General features: G+C 39.5%; 1 protein-coding gene across 2 annotated transcripts in view; it reads right to left on the reverse strand.

The window, feature by feature from the left end:
- ERCC6L2 (ERCC excision repair 6 like 2) overlaps positions 1 to 11,229 on the reverse strand; it is a 60,720-nt gene extending 49,491 nt beyond the window's left edge. For both annotated transcript variants that reach the window (XM_065656466.1, XM_065656468.1), the window contains exons 1-4: positions 10,738 to 11,229; positions 6,166 to 6,590; positions 3,073 to 3,192; positions 1,385 to 1,578 (exon numbers count right to left, since the gene is read on the reverse strand). In XM_065656466.1, coding sequence (XP_065512538.1) covers positions 1,385 to 1,578; positions 3,073 to 3,192; positions 6,166 to 6,590; positions 10,738 to 10,756 — 758 coding nt within the window. In that variant the 5' untranslated portion in view covers positions 10,757 to 11,229. The remainder of the gene's footprint in view (positions 1 to 1,384; positions 1,579 to 3,072; positions 3,193 to 6,165; positions 6,591 to 10,737) is intronic.
- Between the last annotated feature and the right edge of the window lie 12,131 nt (positions 11,230 to 23,360).

Here is a 23,360-nt window from a genome sequence, read left to right on the forward strand (position 1 = left end):
AAACAGGCATGTTTTGAAGGAAAGCTCTCTCCTGAACAGGCTGCATTTAGTTCACTAATCTGAAGGCTGATTTTGTGGCATTTTTCATGTCTGCTAAATACTTTCATTCATACCTGAGCTCCTTACACTCCTAAAATCTGCTAAGAATTGGAGTTTCTCAAAGGAGCCTAACAGATGAGCATGAGCTACTTCAACTAAATCTCTCATACTGATTAATATGCGTAACTGAGCCTGTGTATTCTTATTACTGACAATTAGTTTTTGAGGGAAATCCATCATTCTAGCTAAGCAAGACACATAGCCTCTTCCAGCGACAAGATCACAGGCCCAGCCAGTCACATGGTCTGAAGAGAGAATCTGGTAAATCTGTATGCTGAAGCAACATACTTGCAAGCAGCGAGTCACACATCAGATCAGCTCTGCACATGCACTTACTTCCTGATCACTGTCTATTCAACAACCAACACTGAAGGGTTCCTCAGCATGAATTAGGGCACTGCTAACACAACTGCTTCAGCCATCTCCTATCTGCACTTCTTTTTCAGACCTGAGCAGAGAAAGAGATGGAGATCTGACTGTTTTAGTGATGGCTGTCCAGACCACTAGGACTGTCTCTGGGGCCTGAACCTCTCCCAGTACCTAAACCAACAAGATCTGCAGATCTACTGACAACACCAGCTGCTAAGGGCAGGCTGCTACTACTAGCTCTTTACACAACCGGTAACCTACTTCAAGGATGACATAAAGGGACCACCAGGGTCAGATGGAAAGCTAAGTACTCCTGAAGACAGCCAAAGGAAAGGTAAAACTCATAGTTTGAAAATGCTGACAGCTATGGAGCAAATGAAGCAGGATTTCTCACACAATCTGCTGTCAGAAAGACCTTCATTCTACTAAGTCCATGAGATACTTAAAACTATACACACACACACCTTGTATCACAAAGTTTTTAGGACTCATGAATTTCATCAAGCTGGTGAAAAGTTCAAATAACAAGGAAAATATCTTTTGAACATTTGCTAAAGAATGCAGATTTTTTTCCTTTGCACTGTACTGAAAGATAGAAACACCTTCTGCATATCTTTTAGCTACCACCAGTTTTCAGGCAGGCAATTCCTGCATATTTTTGAGAACATTTCATGAATTGGTTAACAGCAAAGTCTAGCTTTATGAAAATTACTCAAACGCTTACTTCTGCCAAGCATCCCACTACAAAGATAGTATAGGGTAACCTTCTTGAAGATAGTTAAATGGGATTCTCCTCTTCCGCACAGTGGGTCATTCAATTTAACAGTAATGTATTACACAGAAAGAACAGGTAGTTGCAAAGAACAATTTAGACAGTTAAACTTCTGTGTGTAGAAGAATACATTAAAATCACTACCTGTTAAATTCGTCCAAGTATAGGCGCAGTATCTCATATGTTGTAAGGGCAACTTCACATTTCCCTTGCTTGATGCGACTCAAGTCATCATCTTTTTTACTGCCATGTAAGACACAAACCTTAAAATACCCCCATGTGTCTAACTCATCCTTCCAGTTGTACAGCACTGAAAGAGGGGCCACTATGAGGAAAGTCTGAAAACAAAGAGATAGATAGTATTACAGGAAAAACTACAACACAGCACTTTCTCAATAAGGAAAGTCAAAATCTTGATATTTTACTGCTTTGAACATTTTTAAATGTTTCATTCTGTCACTTCAAAGTATAGTATAGAAAATATCTGAGGAGTCAATATAAATTCAAAAGTAATCCGTTTACTCAGAGGATGTAAATAATACAGAAGAAAACTACTGTAATACTAAAAAAAAAAAAAAGATACCAAGTAGTGCTACTTACTCAAATTATACTCTAACAACTGCAATAGGACATGAGATACTATCACTTTGTTTTGTTATAGCATCTATATCTGTATGCCATAAAATGTTTTAGAGAGGGAGAAAACAAAAAGATGGAGAGTAAGCAGCTTCCTTCAATTCACAAGTCTAGTCATTATGTAACTTCAAAACAAGAAGACCTGGAAAGTGTTTAAAAATTTAAGATAGCTCATACAACTCATTCAATATCATAGAATAATAAAATCAATGAGGTGGGAAGGGACCTCAGGAAGTTTCTAGTCCAACTTTCTGGGCAAAGCAGGGGCAAGACTGAATTTCAACCAGGTCATTTAGGGCTTTCCCAACTCAGGTCTTCCTGAGGTCCTTCAATGATGGGGGGTGGTCCACAACCTCTCTCTGCGACCTGGTTGCAATGCTTAATTGTCCTCAAAGTGAAATAATTCTTCTCATATTCCCAGTCAGAAGCATTCCTTTTTTTGTTGTTTGGTTTTTTGGTTTGTTTTCACATGAAGTGCTATGCCTTCACCTCTTCCTCTCTGCCTGTATTTCCTGAGGAACCTGTATTCATTATTCACAGAGCTATAGCCATATGGACCATTCTGCTACTCAAATATTCCAATTAGTCCAATAAAATAAAAATAGCAATGGAAAACAGAAATTGTATGGGTCCTGTGATGGGTAAAATTAAAATGATCTTCAGATGTCTCTCATTCACATAGAACTTTTACATGTAACTTTATTTGCAGTACTGTATTTGATTACCTAGATTATCAGTCAGACTTACATCTGACATTATGACAGTCATTCAAGAAAATATGCAAGATCACAAGAATATTGGAAATACATTTTCCAAATACATTTGTTTACCTTAATTCTTTAAATATCCTGTTAAAACATACTTTTTGCACTTCAGAAACACAATCACACAAAACCATAGTTTTTCTACTCACTGACATGGGCTTTCCAAAGTAGCCACGAATCTCATCCAGATATTCCGTAATATTTTGTGTTAGTGCAAATCAACAGTACTAACAGATTAGACTATGACAGCTAGATAATGCGCTATGACACTCTGGAAAATTGAAGGCTTCCCTAACACTACCAGTATGGTCATGAACCCCTAATCTACTTAAGTAGTGGAATTTTTTAAAAGAATATAAACTTCTAAAGCAAACAAAAGATCAAGTATTGCCTTTTACAAAAACATTAAGCTTATATTACTAAAAACTGTACCTTCTTGGGGTTACATTTCAATTCTTTTTTCATTGTCCTCAGTAAAAATTCTGGCATATTGTTTTCAATATCCTCACGTGTTCCCTTTTTGTGCAATACTGCAGCCAAAAATGAAATGACCTTGAGAAAGAAAACAATTCTCAGTGATCATGCACAAAAATGCAAACAGAAATTGAGTTCCACTGAAAATAAACATTTAGGATGAAATCCTGGATGGGATTTGGTAAGGTGGTTTGTGAGGGGACTGGGTTTTTTGTTTGGGGTTTTTGTTTGTTTTAAATAGATCTGTTTTTAAAATGGGAACCCCTCCACTTGGAGAATCCTGAATTCATGACAAGAACAATTAATTGCTCTATTTTACTCTTTCATCCTCTAAGTGGAAAAGTCCCCAAAATAATGAAGATACTATTAATGAGCCAGGAAAAACTAGAGATGAGTTATGCCCTATAGTTCTTGTCCACTCTCAGGACACCTGAATCTCATACAAGAAAACAGAAAGAAGAGATACTTACTGACTATACTCCCAACACTACTTCTGCAAAAGGAAGAAGTTCAAACTAGAGGTTAGATTTTTACTAACGTGTCATCTCCCAAATGTTCCATTCCTTCCAGTTCTTGTTGTTAACTTCAAAATCTGTTTGTTCTGTTGTGTTTGGGCTATATTCTCTCATCGATCTCAAATCAGTAAAGGAGATTTCCCTTTGATTATGGCACAGATGTCTGGCCAGAACATGTAAATCCACAAAATCCACTTGGCATAAATGGCATCCATGGCGCTAAGTGGCAACAAGGACCAGATGTACCACCAGAGAGGTGCCCTTCTTTTAAAAACTCTACAGGCTCCCTTTACTTGGAGAAGGCAGCTCCAGCTACTTCACTTTGCACCTGCTACACAGCTGCTCAGAGGAGGGCAGAGGTAATACTGTAAAGTGTTGGCTTCCAAAAAAAGAGGAAATTTCCAGAGCTTTTGCCTTGTAATGATGGAGGGGAAAAAGAGCCAGCCAGGAGTGCAGAAGTGCAGGAAAAATACCTGAGAAAAGTAAAGCTAGATGAGTAGAAGAGAGAGGAAACCAATCACATTTGGGGCTACAAGGTGAGAAAGAGATGTGTAGGAGAAAAGAAAACCAACCATTTTTATACCTAATGTTTCATATAAACTGAGGCTAAGGGGAACTGCGAGTTTGCACATGTTGTTTGACTTCTTTTTTTTAATCATTTCGAGAATAAGAATAGAATTCAACTGAACATAAAATCTCCATGTGTCTTTCAGATCCTCCATTTTTGGAAGAATTATGCATGACAAATTCGTAACAATAGCAAAGGTTGTAAAAGGGCAACTCTGCTGACAAACTTTTGGCTCCTCCAGATAAAAAAGGAAGCAACCTAAAGGCCTAGATAGGAAACTAACTCACTGCAATCACAAAGAGAAGTGACATTATTCTACTTGCCTCCAACTCAACTTCAGCTTGAAATGAGACATACAGTCAAGCCAATTTAAGCAAAGGTCTGTTCAGAAGTACAAAGAATATGAAAATGCAAAAGTGTGCTAGAAAAATCTTTATCTCATAAATCCTGTAATTCAGAAACAATAGGGTTCAGCAAACTGACAAGCGTAACACAAGTTTTCTACAAGACTAAATCAGTTACTACAAAGTTTAACATTTATGCTTTCATACATACTAATTCAAGTGAAATCCTCTTTTACTTCATATCCACTGAACTGCCTTTCCCATACTTTACACGAATAAGATAAATACTGTGTTTTATTAAAAAAACCCACAATATATTCTTCAAAACCTCTACCTTTCTTCTGCAAACTTGACACTGTGATTAAAAGAAATAACCATCAGATGTGAATTCCACAAAACACTGTCACTATGTGATAAACATGACCACATCACTACAGAATATACTCTGAGATTCGACATATACAAGAGATACACGGAAGACAATGCTATTTTTTCCTCTATATTTTACTACTACCTTACATAGATGCTTCTTACTATATGAAATCAGATTATTTGCAGTTCTGACTAGAAACAAACTTCCACAGCTCCTGAGTTCTTCAACAGCCATAGACAAGAAACATAGCCAAGCTTAAGTAAAACACAAGGTAAATGAATACAGTTTAATAAAAGTCTGTTAACAGATCAGCAGCAAGTACACACTCGTGATGCACCTCTAAATGCTCTAATCCAGAGTTTTGACAGTTTAGTCTACTCACTCCTGTTGTCAAGTTTGCTACAAAATAGTACTTCTTTGCGCTGAAGAGTATCCATTGACATTCTTCTAAATGGAAGGGCAACAGACGCTACAGCTAGTATCTGTCAGTGAATGAATGAGCTTGCATTTGACACATGGAGGGAGAAAAGAGAGGAGCACAAAGACAAGCCACCGTAGGATTCAAGCTGCTAACTTAAAGCCAGAGAGATGAAAGAGAAATTTCAAACATAAAACCACCATAATTTTAGCAAAATAAATAATCATTTGGGCCACACTGATTCAAAGCATAATGGAAAAATTGCGCTATACTTTTGTCCTTTCATCAACCCAAGTTGTGTTTCCAAAAGAGTGATAAAAATAACATGGAACATCTAAGCACTTTTTCCAGAGATAGGAATAAATGTATCTGCTCCTTCTTGTTTCCAGTACAGTCAAACTATTTGTTTTCAGGATAAAAGTAAAAAGACATTTAGAGAGCTACAGTCAGATAAGGGCTGTAAGTACTTTTAGCATGCTCCAGTGCAAATTACTTTCACAATGCACCAGTAACAATTCTCAAAGTACATTCAACATAAAATGAATACTAATATTTTAACTACTGTGATTACTCATGCTTACACTAAAAGGGGCCATATCCCAGTTTTGCGGTCTGTCAGGAGTGAATCTTAAATCAGCAATGGCTCCTGGCTCAAGTCCTGTCCCAGAAAGTCATGTCCTGCCTCCTCCAATTCCACAATAGCAATGGGAGGTTAAGCTCCACTGAAGTGGCTTTTCTTAAATACAGTATTTTTTAAAAAGATTTACAACTCACTGAAAAAAAACTGCAAAAAATATTATCAATTCTCTCACTGTAAAAATCAAAAAGAATACCTGTATTGTCTTTCCAAGGCCCATATCATCTCCAAGAATACACCCCCTTCTATTAGCGTAGTGTCTGTACAGAAATTGGGCTCCTTCTCTTTGATAATCACGCAGATATCTGTTAATTGTATAAGGGATGAAATCACCATTGTCAGATAATTTAAAAGCAACTGCGGGACATGGAAGATTTTGGTCAGGAAAACAAGGTTTTTCCAGATCACCATCATCAAATATTAAGCTTTTGCAGGGTCTTCTACTGGCTTCGACTCTACGAAGTTTAGTTATTAGTATCTGCCTTTCTTCAGACTCCAAGAATGATACAACAGCAAATAATTTTCCATTCTTGTCCTTTTCAATAGAGGATATTGTTCCTTCATGAAGTTTTCCATTTTCAAGACAAGGAACAAGGCACTTCTCCCCAATATGCCAATTATCTATAAAAAGAAACAAACACACACGGTGATAAACTGGTCCAACGTGCAAAGTATTTCATTTTGTCACACCACTAAAACATTGAATATAAATTTATTTGACCAACTGCATACACTGTAAGACAAAACATTTTATTGAAGGTCGCACTAGAACCAGGATACTGATTACTGTTTAGAACCAAATCCTGAGCCAGACATAAAATTATAGTCCACTGAAACACTGCGATTTTATATCTGGATATCTGAAAATATATATATTTAAACATCCGGAAGTCTACGTGAAAAAATCTGATGTAAAGGCCAAATTCTAATGTATTAAGTTGCTACACAGTGGCTTCATGCAGTCCAACACTGATATACTGATGCCTGCAGGTTTAGCGTCCAATTAACAGATCACATGACCCAGTCAAAAGTTAGACATACTTCTGACCTACCCGAACCTCATACTGCAGTGTTAGTAAATTGTTTTAAAATTATAATTACACAGCAAAATGTCACCTTTCTCCTAATGAAGTCTGGAACAGGTAAAAAACTGATTATGTTTAAAAACAACAGAAGTGTACTTCAAGAACACACAGTAGCACATAGTTTGCCTATACGGTTCATCCAAGTGGATAACTACTCAGTAAACTGCTAACATAGATGTCAAGTCTGAACTGTTACAATCTGTTCCTCTGTGTGGCCTCACTACAGCCTTAATACAGGCCTTGATACAGCATGTCAATTACAACATATCAAATAATCACAGAGATGACTGAACTGCTTCATTTTCAGCTATCTCATTTTTACATTTCATGCACAAAGATTATTTTTAAATGGTGTGTATCCTGCTAACAGAGAAAGATGAAAAACAGCAGTGTATCAGAGTCCAAATAATTCACACCATACTGACAATAAATCCCAATAAAATACCTCCATCAGAAAAAGTAAGGCCTTCACTCTTCACAGTAAAAAGAGAAAGACATACATAATGGTTACACACAAAGTTTTCCAAATCTGAACTGAGGAAGTGTTGTCCTTCTGAGTTTATGGAAACAATTTCCAACCTTCCCCTGCTCAGCTGTTCCACAACACAGAAAGGGACACATGATTCATTTCAGTACTTTTATTGTTTACCTATTTGTTGGAATAGGTTCTGATACTTCTGAGAAAGTCATAATCAGAAGCAGTGAGAGGCACTTAAGCTTTTCATCCGAAGGAGCAAGTTGGAGAGAATCTTGGACCAAAGTATTCATACTTCATGCCTATGATCAGTGGTAGTACACCTTTCTGGGTATGTTAACCCAGTTACTTTTCAGAGGTAAGGAAAATAAAAGAGCAAGTCCTGAAGGCAAGAAACTTCACTTTCCCTCATTTTTATGCCTCAGTGCAAAAAACTCATGGAGAAGACAGGTTCTTCTCACCAGTTCTTGAGCTCCTGGAAGTGTACGCTCACAGGATTATTCTCCACAATGTATCAGTTAGATCAGTGATAACTATACTTCATATTTAATAATTAAACTATATATAAAAACTAAAACAAAAACATCCATGTATCCCGGTATTCTGCAACAAGCAGTGGCCGTAAGTTGACATCCAAGTAACAACAAAAATAGCACAAGCATAGAGAATACCTCTCTTCTAAAATTCTTTGGCCTGAAAGTATTCTTTTAGGTACAGAGATTTCCTGGGCCAGGTGTGGGTTGTGTGTTCAGCAAACCCCAGTGGACTTATCTCTTTCAAGTAGCTCCATTCCCCCTTCAACACATGCAGATTTCTTGCATTTGGTGTTTTCTGACTACAAATTTAGCAGGTCCGCTCCCTAATACCTGTCAAGTTTTTGCCTGCTATCAACTTGGATCCACAACCTAGATCGATGGCTCATGAGTTCCTAGACTAACAAAATCATAAATCATGACGCCTCTGTTAGACTCATTGTTTTGGAGATCTCTTTCATAATGCCCCCCATTCCCCTCACTTGAGAAGTTCAGTCCCACACCCTGTGACCTGTATGTAAGTCACAGAATCACAGAATGTTAGGGATTGGAAGGGACCTCGAAAGATCATCTAGTCCAATCCCCCTGCCAGAGCAGGAACACCTAGGTGAGGTTACACAGGAAGGCGTCCAGGCGGGTTTTGAATGTCTCCAGAAAAGGAGAATCCACAACCTCCCTGGGCAGCCTGTTCCAGTGTTCCGTCACGCTCACTGAGAAGAAGTTTCTTCTCACATTTAAGTGGAACCTCTTGTGTTCCAGCTTGAACCCATTACCCCTTGTCTTACTGTTGGTTGTCACCGAGAAGAGCCTGGCTCCATCCTCGTGACACCCACCCTTTATATATTTATAAACATTGATGAGGTCACCCCTCAGTCTCCTCTTCTCCAAGCTAAAGAGACCCAGCTCCCTCAGCCTTTCCTCATAAGGGAGATGCTCCACTCCCTTAATCATCTTTGTGGCCCTGCGCTGGACTCTCTCCAGCAGTTCCCTGTCCTTCTTGAACTGAGGGGCCCAGAACTGGACACAATATTCCAGATGAGGTCTCACCAGGGCAGAGTAGAGGGGAAGGAGAACCTCTCTGGACCTACTAACCACCCCCCTTCTAATACACCCCAGGATGCCATTGGCCTTCTTGGCCACAAGGGCACAGTGCTGGCTCATGGTCATCCTGCTGTCCACCAGGACCCCCAGGTCCCTTTCCCCTAAGTCACTTCATACCTTCAGCCATTCCCACTGATCTTCTCAGAGACTTGAAGCTCAAATGTATCTTCTTGAGGGGTGAAGTACAGACAGCATATTCAACAAACATACATAACTAGTCTCTTAAAGTTAAGGTATTTGTACTGTCTCTTGCACATGCTCAAGTCAATTTAAAAAAGTACACGTGGACTTCTCCCAGAAGCATAAAAGTCTTTAGGCAATTTCTCAAAATCAAGAAGCAAGACTGAAAAAATGAAACCTGCTGTATACAGCACACTGTTAAATATGCAAAACCAAGTTTAAAATAGTTACTTTCTTTTACAGTAATATCTGAAGTGACATGTGACTCTAGAGACTCTCAAGTTAAAATCAGAATTTGACAGTGCCTTTGTTTTTAACCAAGCATTTACTTGAGTTTAATGAGTTGCATACGACCTGTCAGAACGAAAGTCCCAGGTGCAAAGCGGAAAAAATTGCTTTGAGCAACAGTTTCAGTATTACCAGACTCCCAACCTAGGGAGAAACAAGGAACGAAATGATAAAAGGGGAAGGAAAAGCAATGGCATTAAGAACACCGTTGCTACAAAACCCCAGAAAACAATGCTATACAAACCAAAGCAAAAACCTGCTACTTTAACTAGCCTGATGCACTAACAAATTGGGTTTTGAACCAGAAGTGTAATTTATGTAGGATACTAACTTTAGAAGAAAGGAAAATTATCCAGTATGGCTTCCTAGCATGGGTACAGTACACTTGTCATCAATGAAGAAAGCTGATATTTATGATGCCCCTTTTACCACAGCTGAAAAAAATGTGCCATTATATGTATAAACTGCATGACTGTCACACAGTAGCTCCTTTCAACACCTAATTCTCTATGATCAATAAAGCAAAACAATCATTAATGCTAACTACTGAGGTTTGATCACTTAATGTAGAGTGCAAAGGATTTTTTACACTCCAATAAATGACTGTAAAAGCAAAATTCAAGGATACTATAAAGCATTGCGCTTCTTAAGTTGTAAAGCTTAGCAACAAAGTTGGTAAATAAGAGGCGGAAAAAAACCCAAAACGTTCTCTTCCAAAAGATGCCAAAGCAGGATATTTTGAGTTCACTTAACCACACGTTTCCACTTGTTGCAAGAAACGAACTCAAAATGCAGGCTCCTGAATAAACAGAAGCCATTCAGAGACTTTTCCCACTTGATATTTATAGAACATGTGCAGCACCGTACTTATGGCATTCAGACACCTCAGCTCTCTTGTCAGGCGAGGCCTCTCAGGGCCATGGCCCAGCGCTGTGCCAGCCAGCTCCCACGGGCCAGCCGCCCCACGGCCCGTGTCGGGGCTCTCGCCGTGGGTTACCAAGCACCGTCTAACTCCCACACCTGCTCTCATTCTCCACCTGAGCAAACGTGAATGCGCAGTAACGAGCGTGAACACCGCTCTGGAGAGGTACACGGAGGATGCTTACCTGGGTGATCATCACACATTTTAACCTCTGGCCGTGCAAAGCCCAGCAGGGCCCGTGGGCAGCGGCGCCCGGGGGCAGGTGAGGCCCAGACGCCACCGGGCGGCCGCTCTGGGGGCCCGCGGCCACGGCAGGGGGGCACGGGCCGGCCTGGCCCCCACAGCCGGACACCGCACGCCCCGCCCCGGGCAGGTCGCAAGCGGGCGGGAGCTGAAGAACCCCGGGGGGGGCGTCGAGCAGCCACCCGGCGGGCACCTCACAGCGCCGCGGGGAAGGAACCCGTCACCGGCGGTCCCCTCCACACGGCCGTCGGCCTCAGGGCAGCCAGGCCAACCCCTCCGCCAGGGCGGCCTCCCGTCCCCACAACCCCTGGCGAGGTGCGGGGCAGGAACCGTGCCCGGGGACGGGGCGAACGGCCCCTTCGTCCCCCGCCGCACCGGGCGCGGCCGGCTGCGCCGCGGCCCGGCTACCGGGCATTGGAGCGGTATCGCGAGAAGAGCGGCGCGGCGGGACGCGCTTCTTAAAGGAGCCGGCGGTGAGGCGCGAGGGGCGGGAGGTATCGCGAGGTTGGCCGGCCGTGTCGCGGGAGGCAGGGCGGGAGGGGCGCGGGTTCGAGGCCCGGCGCCGCGGAGGGCGAAGGCGTCCTCGTACGGCGCCGGCGCTGTGGCGAAGCCGTCTGAGGGGGCCGGGGCCTGCGGCTGCGCTCGGGGAGCCCAGGGCCCCAGGGCGGCCGTGGGTGCTCGGGAGGCGGGTGCCCGGGAGAGCCCAGCGCAGGGCTGGGAGCAAGTCGGGTCTGCGCAGCGGGGCCGTGTTGCCCGCACCGAATGATGTTTGGTTTTGCACAGGAGCGCACGGAGGGGACTGTGGTACCCGTGGTTGTGCTGCGCTGGTCTGTGACTGGTGAAGAACGCGGCCTTGCCCCCACTGAGCCGAGTCTAGCCGCTCCAGCCGGAACGGTTTGGCGTCTTGACCCGTGTAACCTATCCTGTAGCTGAGTTTTCTCCTAATGCAGCCTTTCTTTGTAGCAAAATCTGTAAAGGATTTAAAAAAAAAAAAAAAAAAAAAAAGCTCTGTGAAGAAATGGCACGGGTAAGGAAGCAGGAGGAACAACTGGTCCGTCTAGTGCTGATGGCGTGGTGGCGAGGAGTCAGCCGCAGCGGCGTGGTCGGAACGTGGTGAGAACCAAATGTGCAGCAAGATTTGGCGTTCGGAGAAAAGGCCTAATGAGAGAGGCCCACTTCCTAAAACCAGTCCACCTCCGCCCGTTATCAGAAGAGCTTAACTGAACGTGTTAACGCTTTGTAAATTGTGAACTCAACCAGTAACCAGCATCTTATTGCTGAAAAAATTCAGAGCCACCAAAAAATCTATCCAGATTGCATCGTATCTCAGTAGCAATTTTATAGAACGCTACATGAAGGGCGTGACTTCCCAGATCCTTGCTAGTGCTTTAACAAAATTCTTCCATGTACATTCAATAGCTCAATACTAAGTTTCACTTATGGAAGTTAGGCGTATTTGTGTAAATATCATGCAAGATCTATTTCTGAAGCACCTTTAATTACTTTTTTAATGGAGAAGACATCAGTTTGGGTTGAATCTGTCATCGTTTCTATCTTGTAACATCAGTCATTTTAGTGACATGTTAAGGAGGGTTTAAATATTAGAGGGAAAAAAGGATCCTTTTGGCATATGAAGTAAAATTGCATACAATGAAGATGGATAGACTGGCTAATCAAAGTTCTACATCCTACAATATTTTCAGAAACAAGGCAAGGCAATAAATTTTCTAGTATGTGGGTCTCTGTGCTGTTTCTGCATGCAGCTGACATGCAGGCAGCTACCTGCCTGCTTTAAGAGTAATGAAGACTTAGGCATTAAAGTGCTTCTTTAAGTTGTCTGCTGTTAGCCAGAATCTCGTTAGAAGTTAGTGAAAGATGGATGGTGTTTGATCAGCCAGTTATGCTAGACTAATGGGAGAACAGCAAGCATGAAAGCCCTCATAGAGTTGCTGCAACAATAAACTACGTGAATATCAGGTACCACATATATGGGGGAGGTTGTTCAGAAATTAAACTTATTATAATACCAGTAGATTACATTGTTTTAAAAATATATTATACATGTAGTCGTGCACTTAACTGTTCATTCCAAAGGAATGTGACAAGAACTACACCATCATAAAACCAAACCTGAAAACAGGATGGCATTTCACATTTTAAAAATCTGGCAAAATAAACACAGTGTAACTTAACCATGACCTGAGATACTTAATACACCTTGACCGTAGGAGCATCTTAGAAAAATTGGCAAGAATATAGGCTCTGATTTAAGGCAAGGTTTTAAACTGGATTGTGTTTGTAGACAAAGGTGTGTTTATACCACAAGGTGTTTATTTAATGAATACTATGTTGCACTTTTTGAGATATTTGTGCTTAATAGGGACTCTTAATGCAGAGTACAGCTGTTACTGTACATCACAAATACATTATTATGACTTCACAATAGAAGGAAGTAAGAAACAGATTAAACTCTTGCTTAAACACTGTAATTTTTCTAAGAAACAGGCAGTAAAATTGTGCCTGCACTCCATGGATCCCATTCTGCTTTTATGTCAGCAGTAAACCTCAGTGTCGTAGCTGGAAACAGAATTGCACCTGAAAATCCCAATGAAGTCCCTAGGATGAGTCTCCATGACAGTGCAGTACACTCTTGAAGCTCTCCCCTTCAGGAGGGAGAACCAAGGGAGGAACACACCTTTCGCAGGAACAGTTGGTTAGCTTTATGTCAACAGGTAGTTTTCCTCTTGCCATTAAAATTCCTTTTCACAAACTGCAAGCGGTTTCTGTATCTTTACTCCACTTTAAAAGAAAAAATCTAGAAAACAAGCTGGCCTGTTGAGATTAGGACTCTTTTCATGCAGTATCCTTATACAACCAGTATCCTTATACAACCAGATCCAAAATGAAAACATTTTCATAGGCCAGACAAGTCTTTAGTTCTGTCATGTATCTGCAAAAGTTTTTGGAATACAAAATACCTTTCAGGAGTCTTTCTAGCACAAGTTAGAAATTATTTGCTGGGATGTCAACAAAGTCTCATGGCAAGTTGCTTCAGGGAAAGATTTTTTAAAGGATTTCATTTTGAAAAGCTGTTGCCATTACTGAAAAGTTGAATATATCCAAACTCCATGTTAAAATTTGAACTCTGCTCATATTTGACTTAGTTTAGATTTTATAAGAGAAGTTTTAGACTCAGGTAGCAACCAAAATGAATAGGATAATCGGGATAAGGACTTTTAAAATAATGTGCTGTGTCCCTGAAAGCATTTCACATGGAAGATTGTGGCTTTCCTGTTCACTCTGAGAGAGAGAAGAAATAAATTAACTGTTACATTTATAGCATCCTCCACGTCAGTATGTCTGAAAACAAAGCAAGCTAGTGATTTTCAGATGCACTCAGCATTTGCAAGTCTAACTGAAACCCATGGAAAGTACGGGCGCCTAGAATTTTTGAAAATGTCAGTCATTTAATTCTATACTAGAAAAAAGAATAGGTGGTTCGATTCACAGGTGTTAATTAAGCATGGCAGGATTAAAAGTGCTACAAAGAGGAATTCTAATGTGATATGCACTGAATGAACATTTTTGAAGGCCTTTTATCTCCAGTAGTTCATTTGCCACAGTATTTTACATGTTGCCCATTAACTGGGTCCTGCACCAGGAGTGGAATAACCCTGTGCAGCAGTATAGGCTGGAGATAACTAGTTGGAAAGCAATTTTGCAGAAAAGGTCTTGTGGATCCTCAGAGACAGGACATTGGCCATGAGCCAGCAATGCACCCCTGTAGCACAGAAGGCCAGCTAGATCTTGGGCTAAGCTAGGAAGAGCATTGCCCAGTAGATCAAGGTAGGTGATCCTTCCCCTCTGTTCAGCCCAGGTGAGACCACATCTGAAGTGCTGTGTCCAGTTCTTGACTCCCCACAACAAGAAAGACATGGACATACTGGAGAAGGTCCAGGGTCATGCAGATGAAGAGGCTGGAGCATCTGACCATAGCAGAAGAGGCTGAGAGCTGGGATTGTGTAGCCTCAAGAAGAGAAGTCTCAGGAGAGATCTTGTCAGTGTGCACAAATACCTGATAGGTGGCTATAAAGAGGATGGGGCCATACTTTTCTCAATAGTGCCAAAGGCAAGAGGCTATGAGTACAAACTGAAACAGGAAAATCCATTTAAGGATAAGAAAAAGCTCTGCAGCTGTGAGGGTGGCTGAACACTGCCACAGTTTGCTCAGAGAGGTTGTGGAATCCCCATCCTTGGAGATACTCAAAACTCAACTGGACATAGGCGTGAACGACCTGCTCTAGGTGACCTTACTTTGAGAGAGAGGGATTGGATTAGATGTTCTGTAGAGCCTTCCAACCTCAGCCATTCCGTAATTCTTTGAAGAAGTCTATGGGACAAAGTGAGTTATGGCTAACTGCTTATGCTGTCTATTATTTAAAAAATAAGAGCTGTAGATACCAGGCAGATTGCTTAGCCAGAATCCAGTTTGTCCTGTAGCCCAGTGCCAAAAGACATGGCACCTGTTCTTACCTAGCTATATGAATATTTCCAATCTCATCTTCTGGTTATTCTTAATGACTCACAAGATCTTCAAGTCATTCTCTTTTGTATCCTCAACCATAAAATAAAAGCCTGAAAATGCTAACTAAGGATGTCTGGAAATGCTGCATAGCACTTATACATGTGCACAACACATACAAAATAGATAACACCTTGAGTGTTTAACTGGATAAATCAAATATCCCTAGTATTGTTAGCTCAGTCACTCTCAAGAAGATTCTGGCCAGTCCTAAATCTTACTAACTCTTAGAAGCCAGAGTAGTATAATTCTTATAGCCTGCTGCAAAATTGTCCTTTAAAGTTTGTCTGCCAGATGATGTGTTACTCAGCTTGAATAAACCTGAGAGACTGATTCCGCAAGTGTTACAAAGTATTGATTCATTTCCTTTGAGTGTCTGGTTAAAGGGTGACTTGAGGAAAACGTAAAGTTTTGTCCTTAAATAAATATTGTACATAGATGGATCATGTCAGCAACACTCCGATTTCATGATTGCCTGGAGTGGGAACTGGATAATGAGACTTGTCAGCTCCACTGGATTTGTAACAGGTATTTGTGTAGAACAGTTTTGAATGTTTCAGAAAAATACATGGACATTTGAAAGGCTTGTGAACCAGTCTCAGTTATGCTCTGGGTCTGGTTAAACCAAATCAGCATAATTGTTCTTCAGAGGACCTTTTATTATGTGTTACACATTTCACTTTACAAATAAAAATTATTTCAGAAATGGAACAGAGCTTTCCATTAGGAGTAGTAGTCATAGAAATGGTTTATGGAGATTACAGTTGAGTTTGGTTCCCGTAATCCCTTTTTTCCTTGAGGAAAAAGTAAAAAGTCTTTGCTTCCTCAGGTTTGATTTCACTTTTTTTTGAGTTTTGATTGACAGCAAAGCATGAAGGGAAAGACTTAAAAGCAGTGCACACACAGAAAGAGAGTGAAAAAGACTAAAACTGGAATTTTTTTGTTTGGTTTGGTTTGGTTTTGATGGGGGTTAGCATGGCGAGCTGTCCTCAAGAGATAAGAAAGTCATCATTTAAGCAGATGAGATGCAAATGTGATCTGGTGTGGAAGGGTGGGACATGCAGCTTTCATAACTGAAACCACAAAACCTGGAATACACAACCCTTGTAAACAGCCACCTGACTTAATCATCAGGTCAAACCTTGCCAAAGTGTCTCTAATCAAATGAAACTGTAGGGTGATCTTGGAAATATGATGCCAGGTATGAATTCCTAGGCTGCTACAGTGATCCAAAAATAAATAAAAACTGTATTTAGTTATCCTCTTAAAGGTAAAGCTTTTTTTTTCCTTTCCTTTCTGAGCTGTTTTAAGCAGTTTACTTCGTTAATTGTGTGAGTGATAGCCTGATGTGTTATACTTTTGTGGAAACATGCAACAGCATACACACATACACACAGACCCCTCCCATATTATTACACAGCTCTGAAGCTCCATTAGAAGATATGACTCCTGTTTAAACAAAAAAATGTTATTCCAATACTGCAAGTAAAATGCAGTGCTTTATGCAAGTTATTTCCTGTGTTTCCTCTTTGTGCTATCTATACAACACATCTAGCAAAATAGGGTAGCTTGATGAAGTGGCAATTTTTAGGGGAATGTTATGGCTGTGTACCAATATGTTAAAGATGTAAACTGGAGCTAGACAAGCTAATCTGAGGGCTTGTCAAACAATTCAGCAGTCAGTTCCCCTGAAGCATGTAAGAATGCTGCATGTTCATGTGGAAGACAGGGATATTTTTGCTCCTAGGGGATTTTTCCCCAACTCTGAAGTCGGTTAACCTCTTTTAGTAGGAGGATCAGACTGTCAGTGGTGCCAGAAACCACAAACGTCTGGGACCAGTATGTCAGAGATTACTTCTGCTGAGTCAGCTCTCAATATAACAAATGTATTAAACCAGTAACCCAAGCACAGACACATTTCATAATACAATAGGAACTACACTGTGAAGCATATCTTTGTTTTAGACAAATTCTGAGTCCCTGCCCAATGTTCACTATTAGGTAAAAAAAAAACCAAAACTTTTCGTGACACCAGCAACAGATTACAATATCAGTAAAACTACTGATAGACTTTTTCAATCCTTTGCTTATGAATAGAATTGAAGATAAAATGGCAGAAAAACCATGATATGATTTTTAAAGTATCAAAGGAATGACTAAGCCAGTTATATTAAAAGTTGCTTTAGTTTAAAACAATAATCAAAAATACATTATATATTAAAAAGTAAGCTGACATGCATACCTTTTATTGGGTTAATATAACTTAAAACTGTTGTCAGGTGTTTGATAACTGTAATAGGTAACATTTCTGTTAGGTGTATTCAAAACAATATTGGTTTGTACACACAAATGTACATGCATATGCTGTGCCACTGGCCTGCGAGCAAATTGAAGCCCATTCCTAGTTTATAATTAAGGCTGTCCAAATGCAAGTATCAACAATTAAAGCCTAATAAAACCACAAAATAGCAAACTTGATTCATATGCCATTATAGCTGGGTCTTACTATGCAAACCAAACATACATAGCTTCCTCATCTGTAAGCAAATTCTCGGTTACCTGGAACTGCACTGTTCTCTTTTTTTCTGATTCACTTTATCTGGTAAATTCTGAGTTGATACCACATTTTCTTCAAGATGCACCATATATTACAGAATAAGTTACTTATAAACCACAGAAAGAATATAGCTCACAAAAGGAATCACTGTTAAAAACATACCAGTTTTTTCTAGCTTTAATTTATCTCAAGAACAGGTAGTAGGTTTCCTTATAAAAAATTATTGAAAAAATAAACCCAAACAAATATTCAGTCTTACTCTGGGACTGGATCCTAACTTTAATGTTTTTTTCTTATCTTAAATAGGACAGATTTCTTTTTTTTTTTTTCCTCTTTTTTTTTGGTGTAATATTTGCTGTTAGTTTAGTTTTAAAATACTGGTTTTGCTACTGCGTTTTAAGGAACAGACGAAGGCCAAAGAAGGGGAGCATTTATTGGAGTTTGGAAGAATACTTTTCTTTCTGAGCATGATTGCTTGCTGACTTTAAGTGGACTTGTAATCAAGTTAGTTGCATTGCCACAGTGCAGCCCCAAGCAGTGAATCAACCTTCTTCAGAATGGTGCTCTCTCATGCTGACTGCTTCATCTTCCCCAGGATTCATGCTTGAAGCATAGTACGTAAATAAAGCCAAAAGCAGAAAAAAGCCAGAGATAAAGACAAAAATATAGAGCATTCAATTATTTGTGCTTTCTGTACAGGCCTACCAAGGTCTTCCCTCAACATTCAAGATTACTGTCGCTCCAGAGCTTACCAACTCCTTTTCACATTCAGCTGTCCATTCTGGTCAGTGCTAGGGGAAAATTATCCCCATGTGGGTCTTTAGTTGTAAGTATAAGGCACAACTGTCTACCTAGGCCAGCTGTCAAATTGACTTTCACACACAGACACACAAACAAAACAAAACAAAACAAGACATACTAAAAATCCAGATCTGCAGTCGCATGTATAAAGAAAAGGGGAAAAATGTAACAAAAAAAAGGTTCCTAAGAACATTCTTATCACAGCCAGTTACTCATATTGCATGTCTTTTTTTTTGTCTTAAAGAAGAAATTAACCCAGCTCTGTATGTGTAGGTGGGAGGGAATAATTCTATGTAAGACAGATGTGCTGTTATTATTACCATCTAACTACTACAACTGCTGGAACCATAAAAATAACTGGAGTAGCAGCAGCCACCATAGAAAATGAGGCAGAAGAGAGATCTTCTAAGCCAAATTATTGAGGTTCTGTGTGTTCTACATGGTAGGAATAATGTTTGCATTCATTTGCATTTGAGAAATATTTTCTTAGAATACTTCAGGCAAAATATAGACAGATTTAAAAAATCTCAATTAGTACATGAATGTTTTCATTTTTATTTGTATGTATATGAAGTTAGTATAGCTAGAACAAAGTACTCGAATGAAGTCAGTTTTCTACAGAATCTGGGATGTTCATTTACAACAGAATATCTCCAGAAATACACAGAAGAAAAAAAAACCAACTAAGTGCTGAAAGTTTTGCTTACTGCACATTTTCTGATCAGTAGCATCCTTTCACAAAAAAGAGAGCAAAACAAATTCTTTTAGCTGAATGGACTTAAGCTTTAGCTTAAATTATTTTCCAAAACACAATGAAGGGACAAATGAGAGCCTAGGTTATTATGTCATCTCAGAAAGACCACAGAATGCAGAGAGAATTCCACCTTTTTTCTAAAAAGCCACATAATCTTCATTACTTTGGTGGAAAAAAAGGGAAAAATAGAAAAAGAAAAAAAAAAAAAAAAAAAGAAGGAAGGCTACTACTAACTCTTGTGAGGTAATAGGTTGTTTTGACAACGTCATTATCCAGATTTACAGATGTATCTTTCAGCTTCACTCAAGATCTAATTCTCCTCAGTCACTCCAAAGGCTTGAGGACTAGTGATTGCTGGAATCCTTCATGGATTATCCCTGATCCTCAAGGACATGAGAGCAATTCCAAATTAACTTCCAAATACATTTATGTAAACCATGTATCCTGTCTCAGAAAGAATAATCCACTACATTCACATATAAACAGAACCTTTAAATATGCAACAGATGTTCCATTTTTTGAAAAGCTCTTGAATTCATTGACAGGCCTTTAGCTAAACTGATGAATTAATTTGTTCGGGGCAGATTTCATAAATCCTCTAATAATTCTTACCCTTACACATCTTGACTTGATTTCTGAGATCTACAGCATGTGTTTTAAATGTTTTAACCTTTACTACTTTAATCAGGTAACATTTATTTCAGACCCGGATGATGATCGGTCACTGAAAGATATAGTTGACTAGGAAATAAAATCCAATTTGTCAGTTAAACAAACCTCCACATCTGAAATAAGAAAAAATCAGCTCACACTGGAACAAACAGAATTCAGTGTTATTAGAGGTCATTTAAAGGTTATGATCTGGAGAAGTCAGTCAAAATCTCCTGGTGTACAATTTGTTTCATACGTCATATTGGGCACTCTGTTCCCACTTCATAAATGATGAGAAATGGTTATTCCTGAGAAATGAAGTGCTTTCATCTTACTCAGTAGACAGGATTTCCTACAGGGGAAATCTAGATTACAGTATTCTCAGAGATTAGGATCGATGCTAATGTGCTGCTCACATTGCAATAAGAAAACAAACAGATCTTGTCCCTTTGACTTGCTCACCAGAAGAAACACCTAGCGACTGGGGAAAAAGCTTAGAGGAATTTTCCAGTTTTTTGTCTGACACTGTATCTTACAAGTGCCAAACAAACTGCAATACATTATAGAAACAACGATGTGATTACCCAATTCACTTCACTCTATTACCAACTTTGGAACATACTAGTGCAAAAAAGATGACAGGATAAACCCGTAACTGAAAACCCAATGTACCATAAACTGCATGAATTTTTTGCCAATTAAAATACTTTACTTAATAGTAACAATACCTTCCGTCACAGCATCTTTGATACCTAATCACTAACATATTGCAGCATATACTGAGGACAGCAATCAAATATGAGGAGGCTGAGTGAAAGACTTTCCACAGAGAAAAAAGAATTCTTACAGTAGCCAGGAATAAAGTGTGCTTTGATGCTTAGTTTTGCATTTCTAAACTCCAGATTTGTACTGCTAAAACTCAAATACCAAGACCAACTTTTACTGGTAGTATGTTCTTTTCTACTAAAAAATTGAACTGCATGCAGAAGTCAAAGGACCCTAAACTTAACTGCAAGCTTAGCTGCAGAAATACAAAATGTACAAATCTGCAGTGAAACGACATTGTTCATGCCAAGAAAATCTTCTATAAACACAGAAGTAATTATTCTATGTCAACTAGAGTCAGTTCGGCCATTTCCATGAGATAACCAGAAAAGACTATATTTCTCAGTGATTGACTCTGCACTCTCTGTTTTGGAATGGATAGGCCTCTAAAATAAGAAATGGGAATACTGTTTTACTAGGTTTACAGACCATTTTAGATGAAAATACACCACCAAACCTAGCCACTGTCATTTGACAGAGGCAGTATCATTTGCAAAAACAACTAGTCTACATGTATACTGAATACTTCTCCCAATATTGTAATAAGTAATAAGCAGTGTGATTTCTAACAATACATTTTTACTAAGAAATTACTAAACTAGTTTGTTTAGGTAAATAAAATGTTATTCCCCTAAGAGTACTCTTGCCAGTGTGGGTGGTATTCAAATTAGAAGAGTCCCCAAGTGCAGCTGTATTATATAAATACACCAGGAAACGTATTCTTCAGCTTGTCTACAATGACCTAGCTTTAAGTTAGCTAATCTGGATATCAAGTTCAGCCACACCAGAGAAGAGCTCTGCAAGGATGGGCTTTTGTATTTTTTTCTGGTAGGCTTTGCAGCCTGTGTTGTGTTCTGTCTTTTTGAAATGATACTGATAACTGCACCCAAGCAAGCCAGTTTACAGGTAGCTTAGAATATTCGGTATACAGTCATAAGCAAACTTTTAGATGAGTATGCTAATATCTACCTAGTTTATTGATATTGCTATGTATTTACATTCAGTTGCACCATAACTATGGCCTCATAGAGTGAGTGAAGTCCCAGACATTTAGACAGGGGAAAAAGACTTGTTAATGTGGCTACCTCCTACAGAACTCCCATTTTTCCATGAGAAAAAAACCACATTTATTCTAATTGAACAATTGTAACTGTCTGCCACTAAAACATTGCGTTAACTTTGGAGCTGACAAAAAAAAATGCTTAAGGCACATGAAAATTGTTTCAGTTACATTACAAGGCTTTTTCTAACTTTTGAATAATATGAAATAGTTCAGTTAACTGGGATGAAGACATAGATGATAATCTCACTTTTATTTCTTTCTCACTTTACCTTTCGCCTGTTTTCCTTCTGACTACGGGAGGGATTCCTAGGACCAGAGGGGAGCTAGAATTAGAGACATAATTTGTAGACTGCAGGCTTTCAAAAACAGGTACAAGGAATCCCAAAGCTGAGACATATATCCATATGTATATTTGCTGACTCACTAAATTATTTATGTCCAAACTTCCTACAGATGGAGCTATAACGCAGTTTGTATGGCCTGTTTTCTTTCACAGCAGATAAAGGGATGGCATCTTCACGAGTGGGCATCTTGTTTAGATGCCTTATGTTGTGTTTCCAATTTACTTGTCTTTTACTGGAGTAAGTGTTTTTCAGAAAAGGTTTGTTTAAAAGGTACATCTTCTAGTAGGTCAAGTTTTATGCAAAAAAAAAAAAAAAAAAGTCTTCTGAGGTGGCTGAGCTTCATTTTCTGCCCAATTAATGCTAGTACATTTAGCTTATTACTTCTTTCAATCCTTTCTTCAATATGGCAGTGAATACAGAGGGAGATAAAAAAATTAAGAACATATTTGAAGAAAACAGACAAGGACACAGGTTCAGTGTCATTGCTGTATCATTCTACTCTTGTTGCATGCCTTCTACTATTTTTCCTTTTCTGTTATCTGCCTATACTGCAGGCTTTTAGGACCAAAGCCACTTTGTCTACATGTGAGGTTACACGAGTAGTATTCCAAAGCCTTTCTTTTAGAAAAAGGACAGATGGCTGCAATTTGATTTTTCCTGAGGTCTTCCACAGGATTAAAGAGACATCTTAAATTGTGTCTTTCAGACTTTATCCCTAAGTATTCATACTTTCTGATGTTCTATTCTGGCCACTTACCTGGCAGACAGCAAGCACCAGAGTGCCTGGGCTGGCACCATGGACAGAGGCCCCCTATGAAGTGGCTGGAGATAACAGACAAATCTTACTCGTCTGTGTAACTACAAGACTTAAATTATTCAATCAGGTTAACTGAATTAGCTGCATTGGTAGATTTTGAGGGTGAATAATTTTTCACTCAAAACTGGACAAAACCATCGGTTGTTCTTCTATGAAACATCTGTAGTTTG

The sequence above is a fragment of the Caloenas nicobarica genome, chromosome Z (genome assembly GCF_036013445.1).
Source record: "Caloenas nicobarica isolate bCalNic1 chromosome Z, bCalNic1.hap1, whole genome shotgun sequence".
Classification (NCBI taxonomy): domain Eukaryota; kingdom Metazoa; phylum Chordata; class Aves; order Columbiformes; family Columbidae; genus Caloenas; species Caloenas nicobarica.